The 17,643-nt window shown below is 36.0% G+C and overlaps 1 protein-coding gene across 4 annotated transcripts in view; it reads right to left on the bottom strand.

The window, feature by feature from the left end:
- The window catches only part of KCNMA1 (potassium calcium-activated channel subfamily M alpha 1), a 502,288-nt gene that overhangs the window by 170,149 nt on the left and 314,496 nt on the right, over positions 1–17,643 (bottom strand). For all 4 annotated transcript variants that reach the window (XM_035897306.1, XM_035897307.1, XM_009641982.2 and 1 more), the window contains exon 6: positions 3,425–3,500. In XM_035897306.1, the coding sequence (XP_035753199.1) occupies positions 3,425–3,500 (76 nt within the window). The remainder of the gene's footprint in view (positions 1–3,424; positions 3,501–17,643) is intronic.

The raw sequence follows: 17,643 nt of genomic DNA, 5'->3' as shown, positions 1-17,643 counted from the left end.
GCTATTCCAGCCAATCTGTAAGTGTCACGCTGCTTTTGTGAAAAAAATGATTATTCCCAAATTAAATAACTTTGGCATTACACACTCAGTGTGTAAAGTCCTAAGTATTTTTCATATTATTCTGCTTGCATGAACTCCTAGGGACTTCTTTGTGGAAATCCATACTGAGCTAGAGTTTTTCATACTTCATATTCACATTTTTCGGAAGAAAAAATAATTTGAAACCTACCAGTGAAACTCTTTTTAGTCCCACTGAGTAGCATGTACCCTATTGTAGCCAGAAGTTACTTTGAAGCAAGGACCTCACTCAGTTCAGTTTTAGCAGGAAAATACCATACTTAAAATTTTGTGGTAATAAGTAAAGCTAGCTCCCTCTCACAAAAAATCACTATGTTTTCAAAAGCTAAGAAGGATATTCAACAAATACACAAGGAACATGTACGTTCATGTACATGAACACAAGTTCATGTATTACTATGTCTAAATAATCTTACCCATTCATAGAACTGTATTGGAAATAGCTCTCCTTTGGTTTTGAAAACATTGATAAGAAAGAATAATGCCTCAAAAAATCACTATTAATTCCTAAATCAATACATTCCAAAAGAGTAAGAATCGGGAAAAAAAAATCACTATTGGTGTTAGTAGGAGTAGTTTTGCAGTAGAAGTAATTAATATTTCTCTTTATAACTACTTAAGGACAATAAAAATGCATTTGTTAAATGAAGTTGAGAAATGAACCTGGAAAATTAATCAGACCGGCTCCATTAGAAGTATTTTTTAGGAGTTACAGTTAGTGAAGTGGGCAACTGTGGGTACTAGGAAAGAAATACAAAAATACTCAGAAGTAAGATCATACACCAGCAATTCTGCAATTAATTAACATTCACCTACATCAACACATATTCCCTATTTCTCTCTTTCTTAAGGTATGGTTGATTAAGGTTCATATTTTGTTAGTGATAAAATTCAGTCACAGCACAGGACCCTAAACAACAGGTTCCTAGATTAAACAAAATGATAGAACTCATGCTGCTGCAAAGCTCCATTATGAAAGGCTAAATATCATCCTTCACCCGAACTTAGGAGTGGCTCCTGATACAATACTGTGTCAGTGCGTCTCCACATATTACTGTAATACATGCAAATGACACCAGTCATTAAAAATAACTATTTACATTACTTGTTAGGTACATTTTATTTTTGCCGATTTATTAAACAGTCTACCTTATCTCTCCTCTATGAAACCCTCCTGTGTTTCTGCCAGAGTCTAAATATAAATGAAGGATTAGTCACAAACATTTTCCTGCTCTTTAAGCTCTTTCCAACATCTGTGCAAAATCCCTTATTGTGAGCCCTGCCTAAGCCTCTGTAGTTCTGTCAAAAAATATCAGAAAACAGTCAATTGGAGAAATTTTCAGCTGAACACCACACAATTCATTCTATTTCATAAAATACAGGAAAAAAATATTGAGTAAAATACATTTAATTTCCAATCAGGGAACCAAATGGATCCTTGGCGGAGTACAGACTTTTAATAAGCCACAGTAAAATTTTGTTTTGCCTTGCTGGTTGTTTTCAAATATAATTAATAAATTTTCAGATATTCTAATAATTATCTAACACTTCCATGCAATTTTGCTAGTCTTCTCACTGCCTCTATTTTTGCATTGTTCAGCTTTTTCCTTTTGATTCCAGTGTCTGGAATGGCCCTTCTGCCTATTGTGTAAATAATATATGCTCCTTTAATTCTCATATCTCAGTCACTAATCCAGGAGTAATTTTAATTTATAGGTTAGAGTAAACCTTTTTCTTTACTGGGGCAAAGAGGAAAAGGACAGAATTTCTTCTCTAATTGCACCAAATATTAAAACCACGGCAGTGCCCTTTATACCCTATCAGTTTCTCATCTTGGCAGTAGTTGCTTGTTATTAATGCCAAGCGCACTGAAACGCCTCTAGTTGAAAACAGTCACGTAAGGAAGGAAGCTCTGCTTTACTGGCTTTCTAATAATCAACATTTGGGTTTTATAGATATTTAGACAATTGTATAAGTAAGCACAGAAATGATGATATCTAATCTAAGAGTAAATTTTGCACCAGAGAAACACTATTTAAATAAACAGGTCAATCTTGAATAAGCCAGCTCTAAATATACTGATTACAATAAATGCATGTTCCCTTCATTCATGGATCTGAAAGTTTACAAATATACCACTCCTGACTGGGCTTTTAGCCTTTATCCAAAATCCTTTGAGTTTATGGGGCTTTTCCATTGACTGCCATTTATTTTGGTGAAGTCGTTCCGTGTGTTAAATGCAAACTCACCGGATATTCTGAGCTCCTGCACAAATTACTCTCCTTTACCATACTGGTAGCATTCTAAGCTACTGGACTACATCTTCACTGCACGTTCCTTGATTTGTTTATTTCCCAAGAACTGGATTCCTTACAGTCACACCGTTAAGGACAGAAAGTGTGTGATTTTTACAGCAAAGATAATAGCTTCAAGGTTAAGGGTTGAAGAAAAGCCATTTACCATGAGTGCGTGCAAATCTCAAGGATCTATTTCCCCATCACTACTAATTAACACAGCAAGTAAATGGAGCTACTTGCATACAAAGCCTTCACACATGCATCATCAACTGCTGGAGAGAGCACAGGATTTCAGAATGGAAGTGAGTTTACAGTAATTATTGGAAGCTGGATTCAATACTTCAGCTGGAGCATTTTAGGGAATGATGAAAGGCAATGTCTCTTCAGCTATCAGGCATGGGAAGTTCCCTTTTTTTTCCTTCAAAGTGATCTTTTGTTCAAAGTTGTGCTGCTTCTGCACAACTTTCATGTATTAATAGCCTGAAGAATCAGTGAAAGCCAGAAGGTTACTTGGAATATTTAAAATATTATTTGAAAGAAATGCTAATGACAATGAACACAATATAAAGATAGCTGAGTGTAAAATTAATTTTTAATGTGTTTTTGATGTGAAGAAGGATGCTCAGTTCAAAGAAACTGAAACAGAGCAATAATGATTATTTCTCAAAATACTTTTTAGCTGTATTCTGCTGAATGAATTGTGATCTCTGTTTTTCCAAGGCAGTAGAATATGGATCGATTATGTGGAAAGAAGCAATATTTAATCAGCATGGAGCTCTCTAATTCATTCTGCTTTTAATTTATCAGCTCTCAGTCTTGCTCAGATATTTCAAATGTAACAACACATCAAGTAAAATCCTCTACTGATCACATGGCAAATTATGCTGACACTGATAAATCATCCATCAGCAGAAAAAGGTTTATAGAACAGATAACAAATGCTTTTTTTTTTCCAGCAAAGAAAATCATATATTACTAGGACCACAAACCTAAGCCTTCTATGTCCTGTCACTAATGCAACTAATTCGGTATGTAAGAAAAGGTCTTACCTTGTTTTAAGGATATTCAGAAACTGCAAAATTTCTGAAAACTGTATCAGTCTAAGGGCTCTTAAAAATCTCAAACCTGTAGTAAAGGGGAAAAAAAAAAAGCTCTAGTAAAGAATAATTCAGAGTATAACAACATTTCACTTACAGTGACAGTGATTCATGAAATCAACATAGGTAGCATACAAAATGTAAAATACCTTTGAAATGTTCTTCCATATTTAATGGTTCCAAGATCCTTATCAGGTCTTTTTCAAATTGTTTGAAACTTATTTCCTTAACAGCTAAAATATCCTACCAGAAAGCCTTAGCTTATGTAGGAAGCCATGGGAGGAGACATACAGGCTGAAAGCTAAGGGGAAAAAACCTCACTGAGGTTCTGTTGGTAGTTTAGTGCACATGTCCTTCTCTTCCAGGCTGTCAATGACACACAGATCTGAAACTCCTCAGTCCTCCAAGCTCCCACGTTGCTTAGTCAAAAACAAGAGATTATGGGCAAGAGATCTGATAACCTGGATAAAGTAGACTATTTATACGCCTGATTAAATTGGTAAATCTTAATGACGTAAAATCTTTTATTGTAATAATGCTCCCTTATCTCCACCCCAACTTCCAAAAATTCAAGCAGAACAGAGGAACCACACATTCTCTCAAAAATGACAAATCTGCTATAATTCTTTCCGTCAAACTATAACTATAGGAATAGATTACACTTTGACTATTAACAAAGTAACCGATTTTACAAAGAAATAGCATTTTTGTGTTGAAATCTGGTTGCACAAATAGTTCCCAGACAGCTGCAAAGCCAGTGAGACACATACAGAGTGTACGCAAAAGAAAATACCACAGAAGATTAAGGGCTTAAATTTTAAGAGAGACTTATGCTGATGGTAAATAATTTGGCTGTAGATCGTTGGCATGTGAATAGAAGTACATTGTGTATTATACACATGCTTCAAGGATAATTTTTATTAGACAGTACAGCCAAGAGTTACATAAAAGTTGTGTAACATGGTATTGGGACTGTTACAGTTAGGTCCAGGGCAGCTTCTTCTCATACTTCCTCTTTACTGACAATTATTTTACCCACTTCCAGCCCTATAGACCACTTTTTACTTCTAGAAACTTAAGAAAAGACTGGTTCTGGCAAACATATAAACCTGGTCACAACCTTCATCATCTCAGTGGAGTCAAGGTTCCCCTCAAAAACAAAGATGCAGGTGGTGAGATGTGTTTAAATCGAAGCTTTATTTCTGCAGTATTCTTGTGGAGTTGTTAAACAAAATACTTACTCATGTTAAGGCCCATATGTAGCCTTAAAGTAGAAAATCACTCCTGTCTGTATGTTACATGGATATAAAGTTTCTTTTTAACTACTGACTGCGGGGAACTCTGAAGATTAATCACAACCTGAAAATGGGATTTGGGGATCTAGACAAAAAGCAATAAAATTACACTTAATAATTATAAATTTCAGACCCATTCGCAATTAGAGGATGATCATTTTGGATCACAGTGCTGAAACTGAGACACACACGTCCCTCTGCACCATTTGGGGTAGTTCTCACAGTTGCTACTTCTATCCAAAGAGATGTGGCTGGAGAAGGGTTTAGAGGACCTTTATTAGCAAGCCTAAACTTTCTCAGCTCTGTTCCATCCAGCCATCTCCTTCACTCCACTCCCTAGGAACTTCTTGAAAAATGGCTGGTGGGAGAAAAATCATCCCTTTCAAATGCTTTGCATTGCATCTCAGTAAGACAGCCAAGTTACCCATTGCAACGTTTCAAAAAGAAGCCAGAGAAACATTGACGTTAGCAATTAAACCTCCATCTCCAAACTCTTACAATGCTTGAGATATATTTTAGTTGCTGAGACTCAAATGATAGAACAATGTATTTTTTATGGAAGAAGAAAATAATTATAGATTAAGTTCTGCATTTGCTACAGCCTATGCTATTTTAAATAATTCCCTTCAGAGAACAGTGTTAAAAGAAAAAAAAGTGGAGAGTGCTTGAACAGATTTGAACTACAAATGGAACTGGCTTGTAACTGTAAAAGGTTACAATCACCTTGTAACCTCTGTATCTTGTCTAGGACATTACTCATGGGGCTGCGTTTGATAGCTGAAGGAAAAATATGCAAAAAGGATCAAATTTTTATCTTCAGAAACCTCAGTGTATTACTTGCTTTGTGTGGTTCAAATATGAAGAACAAAAATGAAATGAAAATAACAGTTTTCCTTATCATGACGGCAATGAATTTTCCAGTATTCTACTCTTTTCAAGACCCAAACAGTTCTGTTATTATGTTCCTATACTCCTGTCATTTTATGTGATTTTCTGTACTTCCCATCTTGCAAATAATCTGTGAGTTCCATCATCCTAGCAAGAAAGTGGAATTTAAAAAGAATCTCTTCCTATGTTCATAGTATCAAGACATAACAAGCCCTATTAAAAACCACTGAGAAAAGGCAGATTCGCTAGATGAGATATTGAAAACTTCATAGACAAACGACCGTGATCCTGTATGATGCTACCTCTTCATATTTTATAGGCGTGTTTGTATTTTAATTAGGTTTTGTAGAAACATCAGTCATATTAGAAATAGTGAAATGTTGTATTTATTAAAGAATATATTTTATATTAATCAAAAAAGCCTGGTAAATCAATAGGTATAGGAAACAGAGATTAGGAAAACCCTTCATGACAATACACCTTCGAAGCCTATAAAAATTATGTATTTCAAGTATTTTCAGTACCCATTAAAATTACATTCTCAGTTTTGCTTTCAAGGACCTCTAAAGGTCTTTTTTATGAAAACCTAATTGGAATGTAATATTCTCTCCAGCTATGTAGAGACATTGCCTCATATAAATTTCATCAACAGAATGAATATTGAAGGAAAACACTTCTGTTAGCCCTGACAGTCACTACTCGTGACCAGGCACTGAACAAGGATACAATCTGCCTCAGTGGGATAGAGCGTTTGGGTACTGGATTTACTAATGAATCTACTGGTTCACTTCTGAGTTTTATAATCCCCCTCAGTAGAAAATCTAGCCAACTGAGGGCTTTAAAATCCATTTGACATTGACTGATGTCAGAGTCAAGGAGAACCTGGCTCAGGAGGAAACAAGCAGAGACTAGGAGTAGCATTCTTAGTATACCATGGCAAGAAAGGCAGACAGTTTGCAAACAGGGCTGAAAGGCTTACAGCTGAGCAGGGAAGAAGTCTGTTTAAAGTAGGAAAATCAGGAGTATTCATAAGAGACAGGTATTCCAGAACAGCATAAAAAAAGAACTCTAAAAAGTGATCTGACCCAAACACGTAAAAGGACTGGACAATGGTAGGGCTGCAGCTGGTAGGCTTAAGTAATCTTGTTTCCAGGTGCTCAGTACCTTGTTTTCAGGGGCTGTGCATGCAAGCATCAGTTCACTCAGTGCTTGCAAGTGAAACCCATTAAGCCTGCAGTGTTTACTCCCCATAAAACTGTTAACACAAAGTCAGTCAGCCAAAACAACTCTCCATAGTAGGGACAAATGACAGCGTACAATGCACCAGTGTGCACACCTCCCCGGTAGATTATAGCGTGTGAAGACTTTATGTGGTCTATTTGCAACATGCACTCATATTAGCAGAGCTGAAACAAGGGAGAAAGGGGAAATCCCGTTCTTGAGTAGTTATTCCTAAAGATTGACTGCGAAAGAGATAAGAGGTGCTGGTTTTGAATGAATCTGCTCGGCACTCTAAAACATTTAACAGCATTGACTGCTTGACCTTCTGGTAAATTATGTTCATTTTGAAAGACTGCAGCTAATTCAGAGGTTTCAGCCTCATTCTTCAAATAGACTACAAAAAGCTGCTGCTGAGAATAAAGTGTAAGCATTAAACTCAGATGAAATGAGTTTGCCCCTAAATGTATGATTACTTATATCACCTCAAATTTAGCAAGGGGATGATGAATCAAATGAGTAACTCCCAGAGGAAAAGTCCACACAGCACTTCATTCTGGTGCTGGTATTAATGACATGTGAAAGTGTGCTTGCAATCATATATGCATCCATAAACTGATAACACAGTAATCCTCACAGCAATAACCTTGTTGCAATGCGACGGTTGTCTAACTAAAAATGGCCTAAATTATTTAGTAGGTAGCTTACTATGAATCCACACAAGATCAAAATTCAAACAAGTTAAATAGAAAAGATTTTAATTGGTCCAGCTCTAGAATAATTATTGACAAAGCTTCTGCAAAACCAGCCTCTCTCTGAAAACAAATCACATGGAATCAGTAACACAATGCCCCACGCTATGCTCTCTCACTGTTTTCATATCAAATTTGACTCACAACTAAGATGATGTTATCTCTTTCAGGCCCATCAACTCACTAAGAATAGAGATTTTTCATGTTTGTTTATGTGTCAGGAATAGTAAGCAAAATTCTATAATAGGAGCACTAACAAAAATTCCCATTTTCCCAAAGCTGTCTCAGCTACTTAGACAAACGTATTCCTGGATAACTTTTGTGGTATAATTTTATTTCACATTCTGAGTTTTCAATCTGGAATCTGTAAAAAAAAAAACCCCCACCAGCCACATCTGACTCGGAGATCAAACGCTTGCTCCTGAAATTCTAGACATTCAATTTAGATATGAGAATTCGACACATCCACATCTTTCAGGCCAATTTTGAGGGTCACTAAGAGAGGCCAAATACCACCCAAAAAACTGAAATCAATCTTAAATATTACAGAAATCAATGATCTGTGCAACAGGAACAATATGCTATGTTGAAATATTGGGCTAGATCTAGAATACAACAGTATTATTTTTATTCCTTTCACTATATGCTTGCTCAGTTCTGTGAGGTGAGGTACAAATACTCTCCAGCTATTGCTTTGAGTCTTTACTAAGGACCCAGTAAAATGGATGCTTTAGACCAGAATAGCAATATGAACATGACCAATAAACTATGTGCCAGTAGCGATGCAATTACAGTAGAAAATTATTTTCTCTATGAAGTTTACAGTAAACCAAATTACATTATTTTAAGCTTTACTTGACTTCACAGTCTTAAAGGTGCTGAAATATCATATTTTCCTATCTGTCAGTTTTGCAGTCTCCTGGCTGAACCGATGCTTTCCACAAGATTAATATACAGCAGCAATAAGGATTACCCATAGGTTACAAATCCCCCCAAAAAAGGAAATTTACAATTTTAAATCTATAAAGGGGAAGAGGAGGAAATCATAACAACTAAACTCATTTGTTTTTAATGAGATTCTAAAAATAAAAACAGGAATTGGGGTATTTCTTCATTCAACATGAGGGATCAATCTACCAGAACACCATCAAGCATTACATTATTCCTCATCAATGAGATACATAATCCCCTTCTTATTGTCATATGTTGCTTTTTCTGTCAGTAGCATATCCAAAATATTGGTATAAGGATTCAGTCCACAGAGATTCTGTATACCATTTCTATTCCTGACAAACCATTCACCCATTCATCAGAAGGGTATCTTCATCAAAACTGTCAATGGCTACTTCTACCCTATATTTGATTAAGACCATATGGTTTAATGAAGATTTAAAACCCCAGAATCCATATTTAGGAAATCAGAACCTTTTCTGAGATGTATATGATGAAGGGGTAATTTTTAGGATCCTAGCCTGAATGCCTTCACACAACGCAACAGAGCAACCTGATATTCCATGCCCTGTAGATAGGTTTCGAAAATGAAAGCTCCAAGAATAAGACAAGAAGAAATAGTATGGGAGGAAAAGAATCTGCCTGTTGGAAGCAACACAGACAAAATATTTTGATGCATTTACCTGCCTCTGCTATGCAAGTCTAGAAGCAGGGAAAATAGCACACAGCATGAAAAAATCAATAGCCTATAAACCAGGACAGCAAAACTGCATCAAGTACAGAATCTACATAGGCTGTATACTAACTGCTTTCAAACAATGCTGTATCAAAGACTTTTTAATAAATCTCTCTATTGCACATTTCTTTAACTTACTTTTACACCTGTTAAAATAATGAGAGCAGTTTTAAAAATAATTTCTTAATAACTCCACCATGGCAGATTATTACATTCCATCCTTCAGTAAAGATGAAATTACTCGATTCTAGGTGAATACCGAACCCCTTTGATGAGGTATTGGAGATATGAGCACATTAAAGCATGTGAGTTTGGGAAGGAATTTTTCCTATAAAAAAACAGAAATCAGGTAGCATTATTTTGAAGCTGAAAAATTAAATAAAGTATCTTTTTAGAAAAGAGTAACACTAGCACCAGAGACAGAAGCACAAACTACATTTTTGAACAAAAATTTATAGAGTTGGACCTTACCCCAGTATGAGCCGACCCTATAACAAGACACCAAGGAGTTTCGAAAAGTATGTTGTTCTTCCTTTTCAGGGATATTATGTCCAGCTTTGACACGATATCCATTTTGGAACAATTCTCCAAGAGATTTTTTACGCCTTCTAGTACTTTTATAAGTTTCTGTACGTGTGCCCCCAGAAGCATTGCGGTAGACTAAAATCTTGCTGGGAATCATGACTATGTATCTTCAGCTTCAGGAGCACTGCACTTAAGTATTGTGGTTCGGTCTTCAGTCAGAGAATCCACTAACAGCGAAGGTAGTCATGTATTTACCCTTCTTTTTGCTAATTCAGTATCAGCATGGAGAGATAGCTCAGAGTTCTTTCTTCAGCAGAACTTCTCTTTGGAAGCAGATTTATTTAACTGGACACGGGATAATGCAAACTTCACCTTTACATGTTGCTACCAAAAGACAATTCAGTATAATCTAGTCCATTTCTGTTAGCATGAAACAAGCAGAATTAATTCAAATATAAAACCTCAGCCTCACAAAACAGACTAAGAGTATCAAAAACTGGATGGACAAAACAAATCACAGAAGCAGGCAGACAGTGCAGATGCTCCTCTGATCCATGATGCATTAGAGCTTAAAAGCCATCTTCTATCCGGATATTACCACATAAGCTCCTTTCAGATACATCAAAGAACCACACCCATTGATCCACAACCCACAAACGTGATGCTGTTCACTTGGAATTAACATGTACTCTCGGAAAGAATATAGTTGTAGTTCATGTACATAAAAGGAATTGTTTACCTTGTATTATTTATTCTTTGCAACTTTACATATCTGCCTTCCGTTTGAAGCTAGTATGCAGAAGGCAGAGGTCGCATAATCAGCCAACTCTTACAGGATTTATCCCAGATGAAATAAAAAAACCAAACACAACAACCCTTCATCTAATCCCAGTTAATGACAGCTATATTACTGAAGGAAGAAAAAAAAAAAAAATAAAATTTAGCCATCAAGCAAGAGCACAAAGAATAGAGCGTATTAGTTCTCTCAAGCAGACTTGCTCTGTGAATATTCACAAAACTGGACTTCTGTTCAGTCAGCTACCATCTCATTCAATTAGAAAAAACCCTCTTTAAAATAAGATGTAAATGTGAGATATTACCTTCCATGATATATGATATACTTTCTTGGTCAACTTCCCTGCATAACGTACAAACTTTGTCTTGAAAAGCCATCTTCATTTCCAGGAATATGCTTATCATTCCTATTTTTTATCCCCAAAGGAGCCACAAAGATGTATATGCCAAAAATATATCAATGTCATCTGGAGTACAATGCAAAGCAGACACAAAAATAGACTGCACCATGTGCTTATAGGAAATGTACAGGATCTTAAAGCGTTTTGGAAATGTTATTAAAGTGTGACAATACCAAATATAGAAATGGGGAGAACAGTCCACACAAATTTCAAATTTCAAGCTATCTGCAGTAAGTGAATCAGAGGCAAACCACTTCTGTGACTCCTTTACATTGTAACCTTTACAACTCTGTTCTTACAAACAACCTGGTCATGTTCCCACTGGTCACAATAGTAAAGTTCCACAGTCTAGTGGGAATAGTTTTTAATTCTATACATACACATGCAGGCATATACATAACACACCTGTGAGCACTTGAACCATTCCTCTCAAATTGGAAGGATTTGGACAAGGCAGTACTTATCTGTGTTACTAATCACAACTTATACTGAAATAATGTCCTATTTTTTACCATGTGAGGCACACTATTTTCCTTTCTGTTTGTATTTCATCTTGAACAGTATTATCAACTTGTTATTACCCAATTTTAAACCTATCATTAGTGTACTTTGTACTTAGCACAGCAAATGTTTGGGTGTAGAATCCATTTACCTTGTGGAACCTGGAACATCTCTAAAGCAAAACAGTACCCAAGTAATAAATAGCAAGAGCCAAGCTGTTTAGTTTACATAACCTGTATTTGGGTTTAGTAATTTGACAGTATCCCTTTAACTCTCTCAGCTCCCTGGCATAGCCAGATTTTTATCAATTTTCTCTCTTTTTCTGTCAGTGCACTGCTAAATCTGTTGTATACATCAAAATCTGAAAACATGAACTAAACGACAAAACCTGGAAATAAATCTAAAATAAGCTTGTTGCACAAGTTAAAAATATTAATCTAAATTTCAGCAGCAGCAGGATGATGACATATTGTGCTGAGAAGCACTATTCAGCATTATGGAGCCACACAAATGTTTGTATTACTTCCCTGTGCAGCAGTTTCTGCTTTCCAAAGGAGTGGTTTTTTGCGTTTTGTTCTACAGTCTGATTATGCAAGACAGCTTATTGTTTTCAGCGAGAGTACAGCTCTCTACCATCTATACTATCTACCCATTACTTGGCCAAATTTTTCATATTAGATGTAGAATTACATTACAGAAAATTGTTCTCTGTAGGCTAAATTATTTTTTTCTTCAATTGTCAAGAAAACTACCTTTTAGCTATCCCATCATCTAGCTCAGATGAGCATCTGAGTTAAGGCCTGAAGTCCACTTAAGCAGATTAAGATGAAGCCATTAGGAAAATGGCACTCTTTCTACTTTTTCCTACCCCTGTGAAGGACACGGTTGACAGTCTCCTGGGCTCCTAAACTCTGTGTTATCAGAAACACCAGAGGTGTGTGTGCCACTCCAAAGTATCTACTCCAAACTAATCAACATTCATGCTGTTCTAAAGAGCTCTAAGATGACTTGTTAAAACCAATAGGTACCTTCCATGAACACAAATTATTTAAAGCACAAGTGATGTTTTCCATATTTTCAACAGAAGTGTTTTCTTGGAGCACATCACTCCATGATCCTTCCTAAATTTGCCATAAAAATGCATTGATACACTTACAGAGCCATTGCTACCATTAAATGACAACTTGCTTTCAAAGTCCATCCAAATGTGAAACTATTAATCTCAAACATGCAGGAGAAGAAAGTATAACTTCTCAGCAGCTGAGCTGCACCTTTACCTTTGGCGACGCAGGAACTAGGTGCTTGCTACACCATCTTGCAAGAGGGCAAGGGAAGAGCAGATCTTTGGCATAGACAAGCAATGTATTAGGTAGGAGCGGGTATAAAATTATTGCCCTCTAAAGCACAAGTTAGATAGGGATGACTGATTTGCTTTGCTTTTGTAGGATACTATCTGCTTACAGTTGTACCCAAAAGCACAATCTAGAAAAAAAATGAAACACAAGGAAACCTGCCAAGGAGAAACCTGCTGTAGAGAAAAATAATTTTGTAGTACCCAGTGACCATTCCCTCCTTGAAAATTGCTCTTTAATTTATTTTACAGTAAGGTAACCTCTCTTTCAGGTTGCTACTTCTGAAACTACAGTTCTACAAGAAATGGCCCTTAAAATTGTCATTGGTCCTATTTCAAAAAGGGTAAAAGTATTATTTATAGAAAAAAATAACCTGGTGTGTCAGAGTATAAAACCTATACAGGCTGGCCAACAACTACTTTTTGGTACAGCTTTGTAGCACTGTCTATGGGTTATGACAAAACCAGAACAACCTAATGTCCATTCTGCCAAGCACTTACAGCTCATTAATCTCACTAAATGATTTAGAAGGTAAATTTACAATCCAAACTTGAGTTGCTGAAGATATGTCGTTGCCTTATGTGTTTTTTTATCCAGTCTCAAAGTCTTAAGATATTAAACCATTTTCAGAAAGCTTTGCACTAGCAATAACAAAACCAGTCACTAGATCTGTAAACATTAACTTTGCTGCTTTATACCACTTCAGGCAATGACTATGTCATATTCCATAAGACAAGCAGAGATATACCCAGTACTGTGTTAATAGCAGGTTTTTACATAAAATGAGAGCGCATTACCTTGTAAGTATCATATTTCATTAAGTATTACCCCACCAAACTGATGGCGGTGCCATTTTTAACGAAAGGCTGAAAGCATGGAGGGAAGGATAAACAATATTCATACTTACCTCGTGGAAAAAAGAGCTAGGGAGAAAAGGAATTTATTCGTGTCTCACTTTTCTTTTTGTCTTAGACAAAATGTGTAATCCTTTCTACATACTGAAGTCCATATTCAAAAAGGATGGAAATATACCTTTCTTATTTCTTTGATTTTTGGAGAATAAATTAATTGGACACTTTACTGATGATGCTACTAAAATCAAGATGACCCTTGAAATAAGAGGTTACACCCCAGCAATCTAACCTTGCAGAGAGGTGGCACTGAAGGTTAGAAACTCGGGGTTTGTTTTTTACAGTGCCCATTAAAACCCCATATACAGTAGTTTCACTTCCTGAAGAATGACAAGTTAGCATCTTGTATAATTTTCCCTGGCATTCATCAGGAACAAATTGCACTAAAATCAGGAATACGCTATTCTGAGCGGCTGTAACTGTGGAGTGGGACAAATGATAAGAACAAAGGCAAAGGAAGGACAAAGGGCAGATCTAAAGCCTGACTCATGCTGCAGGATGTTGGTTTGAAAAAAGACTTTTAATTCTGCCTGTCTTTGCTCCTGTGAGTCACAAGGCACGGGCCATAACTGCCAAAGAAACAAGGAGCGCACTACAAAATAAGGCTTGAAAAGGAGTCAAATATTTCATGTCTAATCAACTGGTACGATCTAATACATGCTAGCCACTGAACCTTCTTTAGCCTTCGAGTTGCACAAAGCAAATATTTAAAGAATACATAGGAAAAGGTACATATATATATAAATTATGAAGAAGGGGTTATAAAAATGATACAGCGTAAAAATCTATACATTATTATGATCCAAGTGCAATTTAAAAAAAATAGTTTTCTGACTAGATGGGTGCCAAACTTAAAATATTTATGCCTGTCCAAGAGATGTGATGCCCTTTTACTCAGTGTAGCGAATGATTCCTTGCACATGGTTTAAATGTATATTGCAATAACAACAGAGTATTTCATACCATCGGATTAAGAATTCAGGCATAAAATTTCATAGAAATCAAAGATTATGGTCTTTTAACTGCTTTTTGGAAATATAGCTGTCATGTAGGTCCATACATCACTTATCACTGTCCCTTATTTCACCCCATGCCAGTACTAAAATGTAGTCTTCACCTATTCAGTATGGTAACATGTTTAAATACAAAGTCTGAGAATTGCAAGTGTCAATTCAGCACTAGGGCTGAATCAAGAATAAATCCAGTGAAGGGAGTAGCATTTAAAACTCCTCTCAAAATTCATGTCAGACAGAAAAATCTGCAATCTGCCTACTGAAAAGCAAATTCTCAGCAAGTTTCAAGTGCACAGAAATGCTTGCACTAATAGGCAAATATTACTGAATCACTAAGAAAGATAGGGAAAATTTCTATGCACTATCAGACTAGACTGGACACCAGTGCCTAGAAAATTAGGTGTCTGACGTTTTCCTAGAAGATGCCATTCCTCCATGTCTACATATCATTTGCTATTTTCCACTGAATGCAACACATTTCTTTTACAATCCACCTTGCATGCAATTGTGTATCATTTTCTTCAGGTGAATCTCCAACAGTGAGCATAACTGAATCCAGATGAACGCATCTAGGCTTGTTTTTCTTTTCTAGATATCCCTGCTTTTTAACAGTGCTGATATCTACACTTTGCCCACAATACGAAGGAAAATTAAACAATGCATAATAATCCAAATTCAGCTTCAGTAGAGAATTTAACAGAAAATAAAAGCTGGGATCACACAATTTTCTTTACAAATTATCCTTTCTCATTTGAATTTATATGTGCAATATTTTACACGTAGAGATGCAGATGTTCATTGACTGCCACATCATCATTCTATATATTGCCTGCCAACTTACCACTATAAAAATAACTTTTTCTTAAGAGTTAGCATTGTCCTAACCACTTTTTAAATTGTATATATAAATATTTAACATACAATAACAATTATATTGGTTTATTTTATTACATACATCATTAATCACTTGAGCGCATAATTAAAAAGTGAACTTCTAAATAATATCAAATCTATTACATACAGCAGCCTTTATGTAACAGAACATTGGTAAGAACCCCTATAGGATTTGGAATTTCAATAGCAGCTATGGAAGTTGGATGTTGAATAGGAAGGGAGTCGCAAAGGTTGAATTTTGAAAAAGAGAATAAATACGAAGGTTGTGCAAGGCATTCAAAGCATATTATGATTTTATATTTATCCCACTGTGATTATTTCTTCTTCTGTCACAAGGCTGAAGAGGCATTACATCCTTGAACTTCACTGACTCATTTGACTTACCTCAGAGAAAAGCATCCCAGATCAGAATTAAGTAAAAGCGAGCAAACTGATACAATGTGAAAATAACATTCTCTCTGACATCAGCACACAGTGACAACGCCATACTTGGCCACTACCATTACAGCTAGCTCATAGCAATAACGGACCTTTCTGCCAGTCTATGGAGGTATGGATGCACAGTGGTTGGAAAGGAACCAGTATACCTCTGCAGCACAGCACAAGCACACCTGTACACAAAAACTCATACAGTTCTGAAGGGAAACATTCCACACAGTAAGGGGTTGAGCAAAGAAAAACATAACCAGCAGTTAGGAAGACAATAAAGCTGACGGATAATTTGTACTGAGCAGCAGAGTAACTAGGTGATAATGGAGAAATAACCTCTGGAGAGTCCTGAGTACCTCGGAAATCTCATAATGCAGTAGACTAAACCATTTTGCTCTCAGTCATCATTGCTTATGAGGGACCACAACATTTTCCTTTTGATTAGGCAGATTATCATTTCCAGATAGCCTGACTTGGATGCAAAACCTCTTGGAATTTAACTTGGCAGTTAAGATACTAAATGGCCAATTTTTTTCACCTAAACCTCAACGGTGATGCTACAATATTATTTTTTAATAAAACCAGCACTCCTTACAGGATAATGCTGAACAAAATGCTGTACACTAGACCTGCCCCTGTACAGCCCGCTTCCATCTTCCTTACTTTATAGAAGCTTATTTTAAAAGGCGGCAAAATAATTTCCCTATATATAGATCACTTATAACTGAAACAAGAAAAGAGCTTTAGAAAAAAAATGGTTTATAGTCTACAAGTTTTACTTATGTAGGAAGAAAACATTTTTCTAAGTTTAAATACTATTTTTAAATTAAAAGACAAATTATTCTATTTTCAATCTTTATCTGCCATCTGCTGTATTTTTACTAGCAACAAACAAAAGAACTGATAAAGTCAAATAGGCTGCTTTTCCAATATTTCAGCTTCTGACCTGAAGCAGCAACTAGGGAGAGTTCATAAGAAAGCCTACTTCTGGCAAATGCCTGTGCAATTTTGAAGACAAGATAAACTTAGATAGTTGGAACCTAAAATACCAAGAAAATTCAAATTCTTTGGCTTCATATCCCTTTATACATATTAAATCAGAGAAGTAAGATCAGTAGATAGATTTAGAGCAAAACGTTTCATAACTAACATAAGCCTATATAAAATTTGCAAACACAATGTACTGTTTTTTTCAAAGAGAATTAAAACCTAAATGCCTGAATGAAAAAAGCGCACTCTAAAGTTTAGTAGCAGCTTATTTAACACCACTCCATATTAGAAAGTTCCATGAACAGAAGAAACTGGAAAAAGCAGCAGAAAGATCCAAAAGCATACAGCTATAAAGAGCAACCAAAGACTGCCCTCTGAGCATCATTTGCTTTATTGGCAAAGACTTCCTGGCAGTCCATCAGGTACACCACTGCAGTGCAAGTAGTTACGGAGGAGTCAATAACTTCAGAGGCACTTTGGTGATGCAGAGGAATGTCCTTCCATTTATGGACTGGATTTT

The sequence above is a fragment of the Egretta garzetta genome, unplaced genomic scaffold (genome assembly GCF_000687185.1).
Source record: "Egretta garzetta isolate BGI_Z169 unplaced genomic scaffold, ASM68718v1 scaffold56, whole genome shotgun sequence".
In the NCBI taxonomy this organism is placed as follows: Eukaryota; Metazoa; Chordata; class Aves; order Pelecaniformes; family Ardeidae; genus Egretta; species Egretta garzetta.
The sequence above is the reverse complement of the archived record's forward strand: the minus strand, read 5'-3'. Positions and strand labels throughout refer to the sequence as shown.